The sequence below is a fragment of the Aotus nancymaae genome, unplaced genomic scaffold (genome assembly GCF_030222135.1).
Source record: "Aotus nancymaae isolate 86718 unplaced genomic scaffold, 86718_ANA_hifiasm-v0.15.2.pri h1tg000014l, whole genome shotgun sequence".
NCBI lineage: Eukaryota > Metazoa > Chordata > Mammalia > Primates > Aotidae > Aotus > Aotus nancymaae.
In genome coordinates, this window is record NW_026988425.1 from 88,789,687 (window position 1) to 88,805,374 (window position 15,688).

General features: G+C 39.9%; 1 protein-coding gene across 1 annotated transcript in view; it reads left to right on the forward strand.

Moving 5' to 3' along the window:
- Nucleotides 1-14,318, forward strand: part of LOC135274843 (uncharacterized) — a 51,848-nt gene extending 37,530 nt beyond the window's left edge. Inside the window, exons 3-4 of the mRNA XM_064375811.1 lie at nucleotides 12,483-12,999; nucleotides 13,878-14,318. Of these exons, the coding sequence (XP_064231881.1) occupies nucleotides 12,483-12,999; nucleotides 13,878-14,255 (895 nt within the window). The 3' untranslated portion in view covers nucleotides 14,256-14,318. The remainder of the gene's footprint in view (nucleotides 1-12,482; nucleotides 13,000-13,877) is intronic.
- Nucleotides 14,319-15,688: the final 1,370 nt, after the last annotated feature.

The window sequence follows — 15,688 nt, forward strand, 5'->3', positions numbered from 1 at the left end:
GTAGTCAGTGATGGGGATGGGATGCAAAACAAGTTCTATCTGACCCCAAATTCTGTGTTCTTAACCTCCAATTCATACTGTGTCTTATAATGACTGTCTTCAATGACAGAATTTTTAAATGACACAACTTAAGGGTATTCAAAGACACAAAACAACAGCGGCAGTAATAACTACCTAGCTCCCTGGAGAAAACATCAAGAACAGCACCCCAAACTTTATTCTCTATACAAATAACCTGGGATTTCTATTACAATGTACATCTTAAGCCTATAGGCCTGGGGTGGAGCCTGCAAATATTTAGGTATTCCCAAATGTCTTTCGATGAAATTATATGCTTTTAAAAATAATTGCATATCTTTTGTTAGATTTAATACTGGGTGCCTTACACTGTTTTGTTTTGTTTTTTAAATTGTTCATTTATCTACATTATGAGGTTGGATATTCTCACAGCCCTGTGAGTTAGATATTTATGTCTATTTTGTAACTAAGAAATCTAAGGTACAAAGTAACTAGTAGCATATCATCAGCAGTGAGTAATCAGATAATACCAAAGCGTGGGTCTAAGGAACTTCCTTCCAGAACCACCACTACTCTACAGTAATGAACATGATTAAAGGTGAGAACTCCACCAGATGGCAGCAGACGCTCATCATTATGTCTCAAATGAGTCCATTTCCCTCTGGATGGAGTGTTAGCTGTTGGCAGATGCCTGACTTGTTAGGTTATTGTGGGGAAGTGAGTCTGAATCAGGGCCTTTCACTCCTGCTGCTGTGTGCAATCTTACCTACTACAGCGCCTCAGTGTTGACAAGGGATTTTCAGCAAAAGCATCCAGCCGGTACATGCCCACGAGCTTCTCCCAAAAACCTTATGGCAGGCGGCTTATAAATGAGAATGAAAACTTTTCTATGGGTTACTTTTTCATCATAGTGAGTTCAATTTAGGCACTTAAACAAGAAAAGGAGACGTGATTTGAAATGTTTGGCAGGGGATTAGAAGAGGAAATGATTCATTCACTGTGGGGAATGGGAAGCTATTCAGGCAGATAAACCTGAAACAAGAGTCCAAAGATTCAGGGGAAGTCCAAGAATAATGCCAGGGTCCCCACCTTCATCCAAAGCCTAGGCCCAGCCTGCCTCCAGGGGTGCCAGATTACCCCTCTTCCTCAGTGCTTTTTTGAAACTGAATATATATACACAATGTATTACATATATATAATTACATATATTTACATATATAATTTAAATACATATTTTATTCAAAACAAATTATATATATATTCTTTTTGAATTGTTCAAAGGAATCCATCATCTCTTACTGCTCCCACACTGAGCTTGGTAAAGTGAAGCACCCCTCACTAAGAAGGCTAATGAGTTAGTTATATTCTCTTGCCTTTTAGTTACTCAAAAGAAATAACTTGGGCACTGGGGAGCCTCAGCATTGCCTTCAGTGAGCCGTGAGTAGGCTAAAGTATAGGCAGCCCCCAACTTTCAATTCTACTTATGATATTTGAACTTTACGACGGTGCAGAAGCAGTGATATGCATTCAGTAGAAGCTGTACTTGGAGTACCCGTACAACAATTCTGCTTTTCAATTTCAGTCCAGTATTCAATAAATTACATGAGATATTCAGCACTTTATTATACAACAGGCTTTGTGTTAGATGATCTGTCCAGCCACAGCGGAATGTAATTGTCTGAGCATATTTAAAGTAGGCTAGGCTAAACCATGTTGTTCAGTAGCTTCATGTATTAGGTACATTTTTGACTTACAGTATTTTCAATTTCCAGTCAGTTTATCGAACGTAATCCCATCAAAAGTCAAAGAGCATCTGTACGGGATGGCATTTGGCAGTCCCTGGGCAGGGCTCTCTTCCTCCTCTCCCCTTATCTGCCATTGACTCAGCAGCACTGTCTGTGCTGCACAGGGCTGTCTCCCAGAGTGTGCTAACACAGTCCAGTCTATCAGATTGCTTTGTTAATGTGCCAGTGGCAACAGGGAGAATGAAACAGACAAGGATTGTGTGGGCTGCCCTTGGCTGAGACTCACAGTGAAGGAGAATTTAACCTGCTCCACCACGCCAGACCTCAGACAGACAGGTCAGGGAGCCTAAGAGGGGCCAGGTAGAGGAGTGTGGTAGTGAGTAGAGAATCAGGAGATTATCAGAAGTCCTGTTATAATGGTTCCTGCTTCAAGCATTTGCTGGGAAAGAGGCGGGCAGAGAACAGGTCCATGCCACTGAGCTTCAGTGACTCACATTAGCACAAGTGTAAATGTTTTTGTATTGGGGTTATCTTGAGGGGCAGAACTAATAGGATAAATATATATTATAGTTTATTAAGGAGTATTAACACACGATCACAAGGTCCCACAATAGGCTCTCTACAAGCTGAGGAGCAAGGAAGCCAGTCCCAGTCCCAAAACTGAAGAACTGGGAGGCCAATGTTTCAAGGCATTAAGCATCCAGCACAGAGGAAAGATATAGGCTGGGAGACTAGGTCAGTCTAGTTTTTCTGCCTGCTTGATATTCTGGCCACACTGGCAGCTGATTAGATGGAGCTCACTCAGATTAAGGGTGAATTTGCCTTTCCCAGCCCACTGACTCAAACGTTAATCTCTTTTGGCAACACCCTCACAGATACACCCAGATCAATACTTTGCATCCTTCAATCCAATCAAGTTGACACTCAGTATCAACCATCACAGTTCACATCTCAGGACCCAAGTGTTCAATCTTCATCTGTACCTGTAGAAGATATTCATCTAAGCATGGAAGCGATGCTCTGTAAGGCAGCGTCCTGAGGGAGCCCCTCCTATGACCCTTCTCCAGCCTGTGAGGTCCTGCTGAAGAGTCAGAGACAGAAAGCAACCAGTTAGATTCCTCCTGACAGGAAGCCTCTAGAGGTCAGGAATTCCTGCCTCATATATGACCACCGTTCACTTTAGTATCTGTCACATTGATGCAGCACAAACTGTGTTGCTAATCGACTTGCATGTATCATCACATTCCATCCTCACTAAGATTCTCTGAGGTAGGTACTGGTACCATCTTCACTTTACAGAGAAGGGAACAGCAGCTTAGGGGGTCAGGCTACATTTCCAAAATCATGTGGCTACAGGATGTGGAGCTGGGGTATGAACTTAAAACTGAGGTCCAGGGTCCAGTGTGTGGGCTCTTAGACACCAAGCTGTGTATACATATATATACACACACCAGAAATAAGAAACCAAGCATCTAGAGATAAGCCACTGGCCAAGATTATCAAAAAATTTTTGACAGTGGGCTTTGGACCCCAGGACTCTTTTCTCTGCGTCTGAAGCCTCCAGTTCTCTCATGGCAAGGCAGGGCATGGTGCCCTGGGCTTTCAGCCACACTTCCCTGATGCTGCCTTGAAAGCCACACCTTTCTTATGGCTCTCTCTTAATCCATTGACACATCAAGTCCATGGCTTGAATCATAGGCTGACACACTGGACAGGTTGCTACTGTGAATCACTTTACAAAACAAAGACAACTTTTATTTAAAAAAAAAAAATTCCCAAGCTGATTTGTTAATTCTACACCAGTGATTCTCAAGTATCTCTAAATGACTGACTGCTCTGAGAATGTAGTGAAAGCTACAGATACTTGCCCTATGAAACAGCACACACATTTATAAGTTTAGTTAGGGTTCATTTATCCCCCGAGTCCTATCTAGAAACTTCAGGCTGGGAACCTGCAATGGAGATAGAGATTATTTGGGTATATTCAAATTGGAAAACACCTACAAAACACCTACTAAGGAAGAAAGGGAGAATACATTTAGAAAATTCACCAAATGGGCAGCTGGCTCTGGCAAAAGCTTCTGTTTCCTTGGATGCTGGTTGATAAGTTTCATGAGGCCAGCATCAATATAGCTGAAGATCTTTCTGTTCCTCAATGCTGGTGAGCAGCCCCAAATTTAAGCACTTCTCGAGGACTAATAAATTAATGAAGAGACTTATGCTAATATTGGAGAAGTTTGGGTTCAATTACTAGCAAATGGGTCAGATGTCCAAAGGATGTTCTGTCTCAAGATTTAAAAACTTTATGTAGTCTTTTCATACAGGAGAGTTTAAGAATTTTTATGTTTTCTTAAGATTCTATTTACAGTTTCTTACTTGTTATTCAACTGCATAATGAAATTAACTTCTGACACCAGCCAAGGACTCTTAAGAACAGAGGTCATTTCCTTTCCAACATTTATGATCATGACTCACATGGGAAATATAAAATGACCAATGAACCTTCAGCTCATGATATGGAATTAGTAATATAGTTAGTGGTGGCTGATTGCTGAGTGAAAACAAAATCTTATGGGACAATTTCTAGTTTGTCCAACAAAGAGTAAATCATTTCAGCTTACTTGCTAGGTACAAACAGGAGCTAGAATTTCTCAGCTAACTTTGCATGGATGGGTACAATGCATACAGTACTGAACCTGGCCCCAAATATGCTCTTCTGATTATTTTTCCATGGATACATGATTCTCTTTAACATTGAGGTTTCATCTAGAAGTACAGGCAACAAACTAAAACATCCTTACAGCTAAAAATAGCAGGGAGAAGTAAGTGCCAGAGTTAGCTCCACAAATATAACAGCTCTGACCCACGATGAAAGCACCACTAGATATATGAGTCTGATTGACTGGAAAGAGAGTAAGAAACCTTAAGTGCCCTCAAGAGCATCTACTTATTAAAATAAAACAGTGAAAACAAAGCCAACCCTTGAGTATCTTCATTTTAAACTGAAATAAACAAGAATGGACAGGTCTTTTTCTCAAGGGAACAAAGAGAATTTTGAAAAATACAAGCAGTTGCCATTTCTTGGCCCATCCTCTGTGAAGCCCTCTAGAAGGAGACACTATGTGGCAGCATCAACAATAATGGCTACAGCACGTTAGGCTGATGGAGAAGGAGTGCTTAGTGCTGGCTGCCTTCTGGCTGAAAGCAGTCATGTCCACTTGTGTCATTTAGCCGAATGCCTCATGACATGAGGAATAGAAATTGTTTTCCTTCCACAAATTGATTGTATGTCTTGTATTTCATAAATTGCATCATAGCCAATCTACTGCAATAATTGTGTGTGTGTGTGTGTGTGTGTGTGTGACAGAGTCTCACTCTGTCACCCAGGTTGGAGTGTACTGATGTGATCTCAGCTCACTGTAACCTTCACCTCCTGGGTTCAAGCGATTCTTCTGCCTCAGCCTCCCAAGTAGCTAAGACTACAGGTGTGCACCACAATGCCCAGCTAATTTTTGTATTTTTTGTAGAGACAGGGTTTCACCATATTGGCCAGGCTGGTCTCGAACTCCTGACCTCATGATCCTCCCACCTCAGCCTCCCAGAGTGCTGGGATTACAGGCATGAGCCATAGTGCCCGGCCTACCTCAATAATTTTTATAACCTGATATTGTTTTCTATCCTCTGCTACAATTGTGTCTTAGTGACAGATCACAGAATCTAAAACACAGTAATAGCATTTTTCTCATGAGTTCAAAAACAACCTGTTAAGTGAACATTAAAGCTGCCTGACACTGCTAAATTCATAACATGGATACATGGGAAGGAGCATGGAGCCCTTGAATTTATTCTTTCAACAGCCAATAATAATAATAGCTGCCCAGTGAAGTCCACAATTTGAGCCAGACACCCTACAGATAGCTTTATATTCATATTCTCATTTAATTCTAAGGAAGCATTTACATCATTTTTCAGAAGGGGAGAATGAAGATTACAGTCTTACAAATAACAAGTGCCAGTGTTATTTCAATCTGGGTCTGTTTGAATTCAATCCCAGACCCTTTGCTCCTGTTTGCCTCATGAAGGTTCAAATTTCTTTCTCTTCTGACATTATTTTAGCATATCTTCTTGGAAGAAAGGGGGAGACATGTTAAGAGGTTTTTATTTGGGGATTATAATAATTTTGTTAATTTCTTTTTCCAAAACAGTGCCCTGCTCTGTCGCCCAGTGGCACAATCACAAGCTCACTGCAGCCTCAACCTCCTGGGCTTAAGCGATCCTCCTGCCTCAGCCTCCCATCTGGCTGCCACCACAGATGCATGCCTCTACATCTAGCTATTTATTTTTCACTTTGTACAGAGATGAGATCTTGCCATATTGCCCAGGCTAGTCTCAAAGTCCAAGGCTAAAGCAATCCTTCCACCTCACCTTCCCAAAGTGCTAGGATTATAAGTGTGAGCCACTATGCCTGGCCAATTTTGTTAACTTTAAATGAAATCTAAGCTATGCTCTTTCGGCCAGATCTAAGTAGCACTCAAAGTGTTCTGCACATCTTTCTAGATTATAACTGGATCTGTCTTTTATCCATATGCTGCACCAGGGCTCTTCACAAATGTTTTCAGTGTAATGAGGAAATAACCACAACTAATTCAAGGGAACGGTGCTCTGATACCCATTCTGTGTTGTGGTGTTTTTGGGGTTTGATTTTGGTTTTGTCTAGGCGCACCTTACTATGGGAAAGAAGCAACTCTCCTTACTCAGACAGTGGACTGTTTCAACACACTGGCTAAGCATATGACATTGGACAAGATTAGAAGTCTGAGAGAATAGGGTAAATAGTGTGATTCCAGTCTTGGAAGTGTGTGTGTACACACAAACTAACACATATCCAGTTTGTTTTATAATATATGCATGTAATGATCTGGAAGGAATTACAGCAGAATTATAACAATGGTTACCACTGAATGATAGGAATATTTTTCCTTTTCTTCTTTGCTCACTTCTAAATATGCTAAAATAAATGAGTACTAGTAATATAATGCCCCACAAAAATAATATTTTTAATGGGCATGAAAATTCCCAAAGCAAAGAATGGGTGGCTGGAGGCACTGTCACATGCCATGAAGTCTCTTAACATTGCACCCATCGCTTGTTTATGAATGTGGTCATTAATACAGTCTTGTGTTGTAGTAGCAGATGTTTAATGGAACAAGAAGCTAAGTTGTTTTGCTTGATCCCAGCATTGTGTAACACAGGGACAAGAAAGTATGCCTGGCACAAGCATTAGCATGGGGTAGGGAATTATGTTAGTTTAAATTTCTTGATTTTATATTGGATCTCTCAAATCATTAATTATACAATAGAGGACTAAAATTCTGAATTGCCATTTCTTAAAACCAGTTGAAAGTGCAATTGTAAGATCTCTCATTTTTCTCCTGTGATAAAGGGGCAGATTAGTTCTTATTTTCATATATAACTAACTTAATATTAGCGATTCTATTGATGTTTCCAGCTAATATGATATTTTAAATCATAGTATAAGATTTTAATAAATGAATTCCTTATTTAATTGTGCTGAAACCAAATGTCAAACCTCTCTGAAGTCTGCACATACTGAATTAATTTTGAAGAGTATTCATTAAGACCTTGATTTAAAATTGTGTAAGTGCTGATGGAAAAAGAAATAAAGTTTGTGGAAAAATTATTTCTTAATAAAATAATATAATTTTCATATGTTACCATAAAGAAGATTTAAAATAAAATCGAGAAGTCTAAAATACTGACCTATTAATAGAAATAATATTTTGTATAAAATATCACTGATGACAAATATCTTGAATTAATATTAAAAATTTTAATAGTAAAAAAATAGCCTTAAATGTTTGTTCAATAGAAAAAAATAAATGGAAGATTTTACAGAGATGTAGCCATTACAATTACATTCATGCAAACGTTTGAATTATGTAAAATTGTATATGGGATAACTCAAGTGTAATGAAACCAGAAAATCATATTTGCTGAATATATAATTTTATGGCAGACATTATCAATTGCCTGCCAAATATCTAGTTTATTCCATTTTGCTTGCACTGATGTTTGAAAGGGAGAAATACCCACCTAAGCACAATCATGTCCCAAATTTCTTTAAGATACAGGTGGCCAAATGTTTTTCTGCTATGGATTTCTGGGAAACTTTTGTTTTATTGACTTAAGAACTGTTGCATCCTCTTTGATGTCTCCTTCTTCTTTCTGGGCGGACTATAGGGAACAGTTACCTTGCCAATATGAGGTTGCCATGAAGATACAGCTGTGATGTAAGAATGGAGGAGTAGGAAAAAGAAAGGTCAAGGTCCCTGGAGATACTATAGCAGCCGTGGTCTGCCTGTCTCTGTACTGCTTATTGTGCCAAAACAGAATAAAAAATAGTAAAAAAATTTAAAAAACGAAACATTAGGAAAACAACGCCTTCTCTTTAATTAAGCCCCTGTAATCAGGTTTTACTACACGCTGCAGAACACAATTCTCAACTGTTACAGATCTCAATTCTGCTAAAAATGAATAAATAAGTGAAAGAAAGCAAACCAAATATAATTATAGTAATTTATGCATGTCATAGTTGTTGATCATTTTAAAACTGCTATTCTGTCTGTACTACAAATTAAAAATTTATAAACTGTGCAGTGATTGTATGTTTATTTTATAATCGGAAAGAGGAAAATTTGTATTTATGTGTATTGAAAGTAAATATACCTTTTAAAAGAGATTTATAGAGTCACAAGGTTAATATGCCTATATATTTTCATGACACACGTACCAGACATGCACATAAAAGACATAAAAGAAATAAAGAATGCTGATGTTTCACATGCAGAAGAAAAGTTTATTAGGACACTAATACATCTTTTGGACATAGTAGGAGTCTGCACAAGCAGTCTAACAACTGTATGAATAAAAAAATTTCAACAAATTCAAGCAGAAAAGCTATGATGTTTCTGTTTCTTTCACAGGTTATTTAAAAACTTCAATTCAATATAGAGACTTACAGTACATTGTATTTAGCAACAACCATGGAAAATTAATAAGTGCTCCTAAGTGTACATGAGTGTGTTGGCAAGTGTATTGGTCCATTCTCACACCTGAGACTGGTTAGTTTATAAACAAAATAATTTTAATTGACCTACAGTTTTGCAGGATGTACAGGAGGCATGGCTGTGGAGGCCTCAGGGAACTTCCAACATGGCAAAAGACAAAGAGGGGAAGCAAGCACATCTTCACGTGCTACAGGAAAGAGAGCTAACGGGGAGGTGCTGCACGGTTGTTGTTGTTCTTTCACTCTCGAGCCAGTTGTAGGAATCAAATGTAATGAGGGACCCAGACCCAGGATTGTGGTAAATATTCTTTTCCTTCCTCAGAGCCTGTGTACACAAACAATAGTATATGAGCACTGCAGGGCTTTGGTTTTGGCTTTTTGCTTTTGAGGGTGTTAATGAGGAGTGGGATTGTGAGAGGAAAAGGCAAGATACATAATTTTTTTAAATGTGTATAAATGTTTTGCCACTTTTTTGTGTTAACTTTATTTTGAATCTTGTCCTCTGCATGACTGCTTAGGTAGAAATAAAGTTGAGATTGGCTCTATGAAAAATCTCCCATACTCCCCATCCCTCATTGCCTAGTGGGCAATGGTAGAGTAGATGTTTGGTTTCTTTTGGGAGGTGTCGGTGTGGTGTGTGTTTTTGTGTGTGTATACACACACACACACACAAGAACACACATTTATGTGTATATACATTTTATATACTATATATATATATATACACACACAAGTATTTTAATATATATAAATATTTGCTAAATGCTGTGTGTTATATAACGTGATGCCAGTCCTCTGCTGGGACATGTATGTACATAATGAAACGTGGAGGTCCAGACGTATGATAACTCTCCTCTGTTTCCCTTCCCTTGTTGCCTGCAGGGGCAATCATTTCATATCTTGGGTTTTTTATTGTTTAATTTTTATTTTTTTGCAGGGAGGGGTTCTTTGGGTGGGTAGTGGTTAGGGGAAAAGGACAGTGTCTATACTTTTTAAAGATGTACATAAATGTTTTCATGTTACTGGTTTTGTACCTAGTCCTTTGCGTGGATATATAGGTACCTAGTGAAAATCGAGGATCAGTGTATGACAAATCTCCCATCCTCCCCTTTCCTTATTGCCTGTTTCGGCAATAGCAAATAGAATAGTTGTGTGTCGTTTACTTACTTGTCTGTTTTGTAGAGATTTTCTGTTTTTCTTAGGGAAATATTCTTAATAAGTATAAATATGTTTTCATATCTTTATTTTGTTTTGTTGTCTTTTGCATGGCTATGTAGGGACATAATGAAAGTTGAGTTTCATAATATGACAGCTCACTTCTTCCTCTCCTACATATTCCTCACTTAGCAGTAGTTAGTATGGTTGTTTCGTGGTTATTTTATTTTATTCTCTAGGATCTATTCCATTAAGGATGCAAACATAGAGATGAACATACATAATTTGCTGCTTTTTTCCTTCATTATTTTCCTTTAACACTTAGTCCTTTGCAGGGGTCTGACTGTACCTAACAAAAATAAAGACCTACTAAATCCCTGCCATCTGGCTGGAAGGTGTAGCAGTGTAGTGATGTAGCTAATGGCAGCAGGTGTGCAGCAGATAAGATGGGAAAGACACTTGGATATGGTTGAGCTGTGCAAACTAATTAGATCCAGCATTTCTTATATTGATTCAGATTGAATGAGATAGCGAAAAGGGACCTGTGCTTTTGTAAATTCTAGAAAGGCAAGAGGACAGTACTGAATAAAGGTGTGTTTAAACTTCATTGCTGATGTATCTCTTAGTAACTAGTAAACCGGTGAAGCTGATAAGCCAATGAAAGTCCTGTCTAAAACTCATTTGCAAACCCTTAAGAGTAGCTTCTTTTTGAGGCCTGGAATTCTGATTCATCTATAGAAGTTTATTATGATTCCATCAATAACATAGCTTGCGTACCTAGTAGAAATTGTTTCTTGGAATGAACCTTTTGAGTTATTGACGTGGCTCCGATGAATAACAACATGAGCCCTAAAACTAATCCAAAAGGAATTTTCTCTTTCAACCCCCACATCTGGCAAGACAAGCTGGCCCTTTCCTACCAGAGTTCTTTGTGTGGCTGCATCTTTCTCCTCTGTTCTCCATTGTATGCTTTCCATTTTGAGTTTCGTGCCTACACAGTTAGATGTCTTCTTCACTGGAATTCACAAATTGTATTTTGGTGCATATCGTGTATCCAGACCTGTATGTTCGCTTTAAGCATTCTTATATCACCGTGTCTCTTTATCTACCATATGGTAAATGTTAAAACTCCGCATTTGTCTGCATCAAAGAAAATGCATGTGCACACATTCTCCCTCCCTCCCTCTCTGCTTTCCTCCCTCCCTTCAAGCCTCTTAACATTGTTTGTTTTCTCCTTTATGATTCTTCTACTCCATGCTGAAGATTTGCCATATTACTATTTTGGTAACATTGAGTGATAGAACTCCTAGAAAATTTGCAAAGCACTGTTATAGACTGTATATCAAACTCTCAGGTTCTAGTGTTGAAAAATTAGCCTATACTTTGTTATTACTTATACCTGCTGCTGTAGGAAAAAAAAATGTTTATTCATGACACATTTAAATTTGATCATAAGTGAAAGAAAAAAGGGAACCTTTTTGGAGTTAGTCATGGTAGTCATTAGTGATATTTCTGAACAGTTCTTAATTTAAAATACTTCAGAGGAAGTAAAGGTGATGGCTTAGCTGGAGGAAATGCTCCAGAAGTTTCAACTGTATAAACCATCAGTACAATAATACTCTGCGTATGTATGTGTATGTAAAATGAGAATTACGGCATAATTGGAACATTTGCATTAATCAACAAACTCACATTGAGACAAAACTTAGTCTTACAGCGGTCCTGATTAAAGCCAAGTGTTCCATGTTGCTGTGAAGAACAGTCTCTTTCAAATACTTTGGAAAGTAGCTACTTGGAAACTTGTAAAGGTATTACACTTTTATATTTAAACCCCTATAGAGATCTTCAATTCCTTGAGTCTGAGCTTGTGGGTGGAATTCTAAATTTGTATTATAATCTGTCTTTTGTGAAAGATTTTGAAAATATGTATCTATAATATTGTATATGCAAATTGTGTTGTTTCACTTGTAAAGGGAAAAGGCTTATTTTTCTTTATATTTCTGATAACTTGTTTTGCATATGACCAGCACTGACTAAAAGGCATGTTTAACTGCAAACACTGTTGCTTTTTTGTGAAATGAAAATAAAAGTATTTAAATACAAATATTGTGTGGCCTTTTTGGATTTATATATGTATATATATAAAGTGCTGTTTCTTCTTGGGTTATGGCCTCTACCTGGGCAGTTCCTGTATTCATTGTCTTTTGTGGTTAGTTTTGTGTTTCACCAGTATCCAGTATCTTTGACTCCACTTGTAGGTGCCCTTACTGGGCTCCTGTGCACTGCCCCACACCCTGCTCTGTCACCAGCCCCATTGTGATGGCATAAGAGCCCAGCTGCCCAGTGCCCCACCCGGACACAGACTAGTGGGTGACTCAGGACTACCCTCTCCATTTCTGACCATTGTATTGGTCTGTGCACAACTTCCCAAACATGGGAAATTTTTTGAGTAAATTTCTTTATTGGTTCCAACGCAGGCCCCAGCAGCAGTGGCAACTGCAAGGGTCACCTCCGGTCTATCCAGACACTCTGGCTGTCCAGGTTCAGCCTGCAGTTCCTGCACGTGCGCCAGCCTCACAAGGGTCACCTCCTCTGTATGCAGACTCTTCATGTGGCCAGGTTCAGCCCGCAGTTCCTGCACGTGCGCCGGCCTCACAAGGGTCACCTCCTCTGTATGCAGACTCTTCAGCCGGCCAGGACCACCCTGCAGTTCCTGCGCGTGCACCACCCCGGGGAGCGCTATACTTTCATCGATTTTTTTTGACCCCTGAGCCTGGCCTTCAGCTCTGTCTTGCAGTCAGTTGCAACATCCTGAGTGACGAACGACGGGACCCTCCTCCTCTTGTCTTGAGGCACCCCACGAGGAAGACACCCATGCTGTCTCCACACACCTTTGCAGACAGCAGAAGCACCGTGGGGATCCCTCCTGTAAAAGACGGAGTCCCAAATACAGAGCTGAGGGCAGAGGAGGAGCCGATGGACATCGACGATCAGGTAGAGACCCAGGGGCAGGAGGAGGAGAAAGGGGGCCCCTGTAGCAGTGGGGGAGCAGCATCTATCTCGAGGCCCCTGGAGACTCAGGGAAACCTTGCTTCCGTCGACTGCAGTCCCAGGGCCTTAAAGGGAAATGCCCATAGCAGGAGCCTGACAGAAATGAACAGGACTGACAAGGCCCAGGTGCCTGTGAGTTCCCACTCCAAGGGCCATGGAGTGCCCAGCGCACACAGCCCTGCAGGAGGCGTCCTTCCCTTTGGGAAGCCTGACCCAGTGTGGGGATCACTCCAGCGTAGAGACCCCTAAGTGTCTCCGCCATAATGGAGCTTGAGCCCAGACACATTTCTCCCTCCCTGGAAGCAGTCGAGCTGAGGGAAAGAAGGAACTGAAAGGAGTTTGATTTTGCAAAAGTCTATTTCTAGTTCACTGACCTAATATTATGGCTGGGTGAAGCCTGTGTGGTTTTATTAGACATTGTGTTTCTTGAAGTTTTTGTACTGGGCTAGTTTTATCACTTTGTTTACCAGGTATTCACTGAAGCTTGCGATTATTCGCATGCCATTTGAAATTGTTGTCCTCAAGATTTATCGCTTGCTTTGACAGTTGTAAAATGTTATCTTATTCCTGTAAGTAGAAAAGGTCATCTGTTTGTTTATGATTTTTTGGATCAATCTTTATGTACTAGTTTTATCTTGATCCCCAGGCTTGCAATGTTCTATTCCCCTTTGTTGTAATGATTTGACGTCAGCCATTGTGGGCTGAAAAGTATATAATGAGACCCTGTGCATGAAATAAACTGCTGACTGAGGCATTGCCTCATCAGTCCTCCAGACCCCATCTTTCTGACATTCTTTTCTTCTGCACACTCTCTCTTCCAGGAATTGGGGCCCAGTTCCATCCTAAGAGGCCCCAACAACCCAGCTCCAGCAGTGCTCCCTGGCCCAGTTCCTGGCTGTTCCCACTGGCAGAAAGACCACCTCAGCAACACCTCTGATACCACAATGGAGTGGGAGGACACCCAGCCCAAGGATGCTGCAGCTCCTGCAGTAGGCAGCTGTTCCCTACCCCCAGCTGGCAGCCACAGTCTTCGACTGGTCCCTCCCCAGGAATGGAGGTGGGAGAGAGACGTGGGGCCCCTACCCGCTAAACGTCCCCGCAAATCCCTGGAACGATTCAGAGGCACCACAGGTGGATGTAGAGGACCAAGATCCAGAAGACTTAAAAATCGGCGACATGGAAGAAACTACAATATGTGATAAACTGCAGTGCCAGCCAGCCTGCCCCAATGTCTCCCCACCCTGCCCCGATGTCTCCCCACCCTGCCCCAACGTCTCCCCACCCTGCCCCAACCCATCTACATGTCACAAATCCCAGCTCCAAACAATATAAACATGTGTCTAAATCCTAGACAATTTTTAGTGCTCGATTCTTTCTGAAAAATATTTGGCTTACTGTTTTTAGTTTAAAATAGAATCTGAGGGTCATTACTGTAATTAATTAAGATTATTTTTTGGATAATCAAAATATGCTTGAAAAGTAATAGAGTGTTTTTTTTCATTTTAGAAAATAAATGCAAGGCTAACCTTTAATTTTCTTAGCTGTCATGGTAAATCAAAATTAACTACAGCTTAAATTTGTATTGGTAGTCAATAGTAGGTGATCACTCAACAATCTGTATTTGAAGTAGACCAAATTTCAGTTTAATCATGTAATAGTAATTTTTTTTTATGTTTTTGATGTCTTCTCAAAAATCTATCCACTGTTTACTATTGACGCCCCAAAGACCACTGTGATGTTGAATTTTATGTGTTAACTTGACTGGGCCAGGGTATGCCCAGATATCTGGTTATACATTATTTCTGGGTATGTTTGTGAGGGTGTCTCCAGGAGAGATTAGCTTTGAATTGGTAAACTGGTTAAAGCAAATTTTCCTCTCTGATGTGGCTGGGCATCTTCCAACCCACTGAGGACCTGAATAAAACAAAGCTGAATTTTCTCTCTCTGCCTAACTGCTTGAGTTATAGCACTGGTCTTCTTTTCTTGAACTGGGACTTCCAGTATTGGTACTCCTGGTTCTTAGGCCTTTAGGCTTAGACTCCAATTTACACTATTATCTTTCAGAGTCTGCAGATTATAGATGACAGACTACAGAACTTCCCAGCCTCCATAATCATGCAATCAATTATTAAAACTTTTTATAATTATTTTATTCATTTTGTTGTAGAGGTGGGGTCTTGCTATAGTGCCCTGGCTGGTCTCAAATTCCCAGACTCAAGTGATCTTCCCACGTTGGCCTCCCAAAGTGCTGGGATTATAGGTGTCAGTCACCATAGCCAACGGTCAATTACTTGTGGTAAATATCTATCAATCAATCAATCTATCTATCTATCATCTATCTATCTATCATCTATCTATCTATTATCTATCTATCTATCATCTATCTTTCGAATCTCCTAGTAGTGCTGAGAACCTGACTAATACAACCATTATAAAAATCTGTTTGTCAGGCAAATCTTAATGGATATATGGCCCTGAGTGAGAATGTCTCTCCATAGAGTCTTAGCATGGTTTCAGAATGAGAAATAAGGAAAAGTTATTTATAGTATCACTATGAACCAGCACTGTTTAATAAAGCCAATATTCTCATTCTCTTTATGTAGCTTTGTGTTTGTGTTTCCTTTCTGCGAGG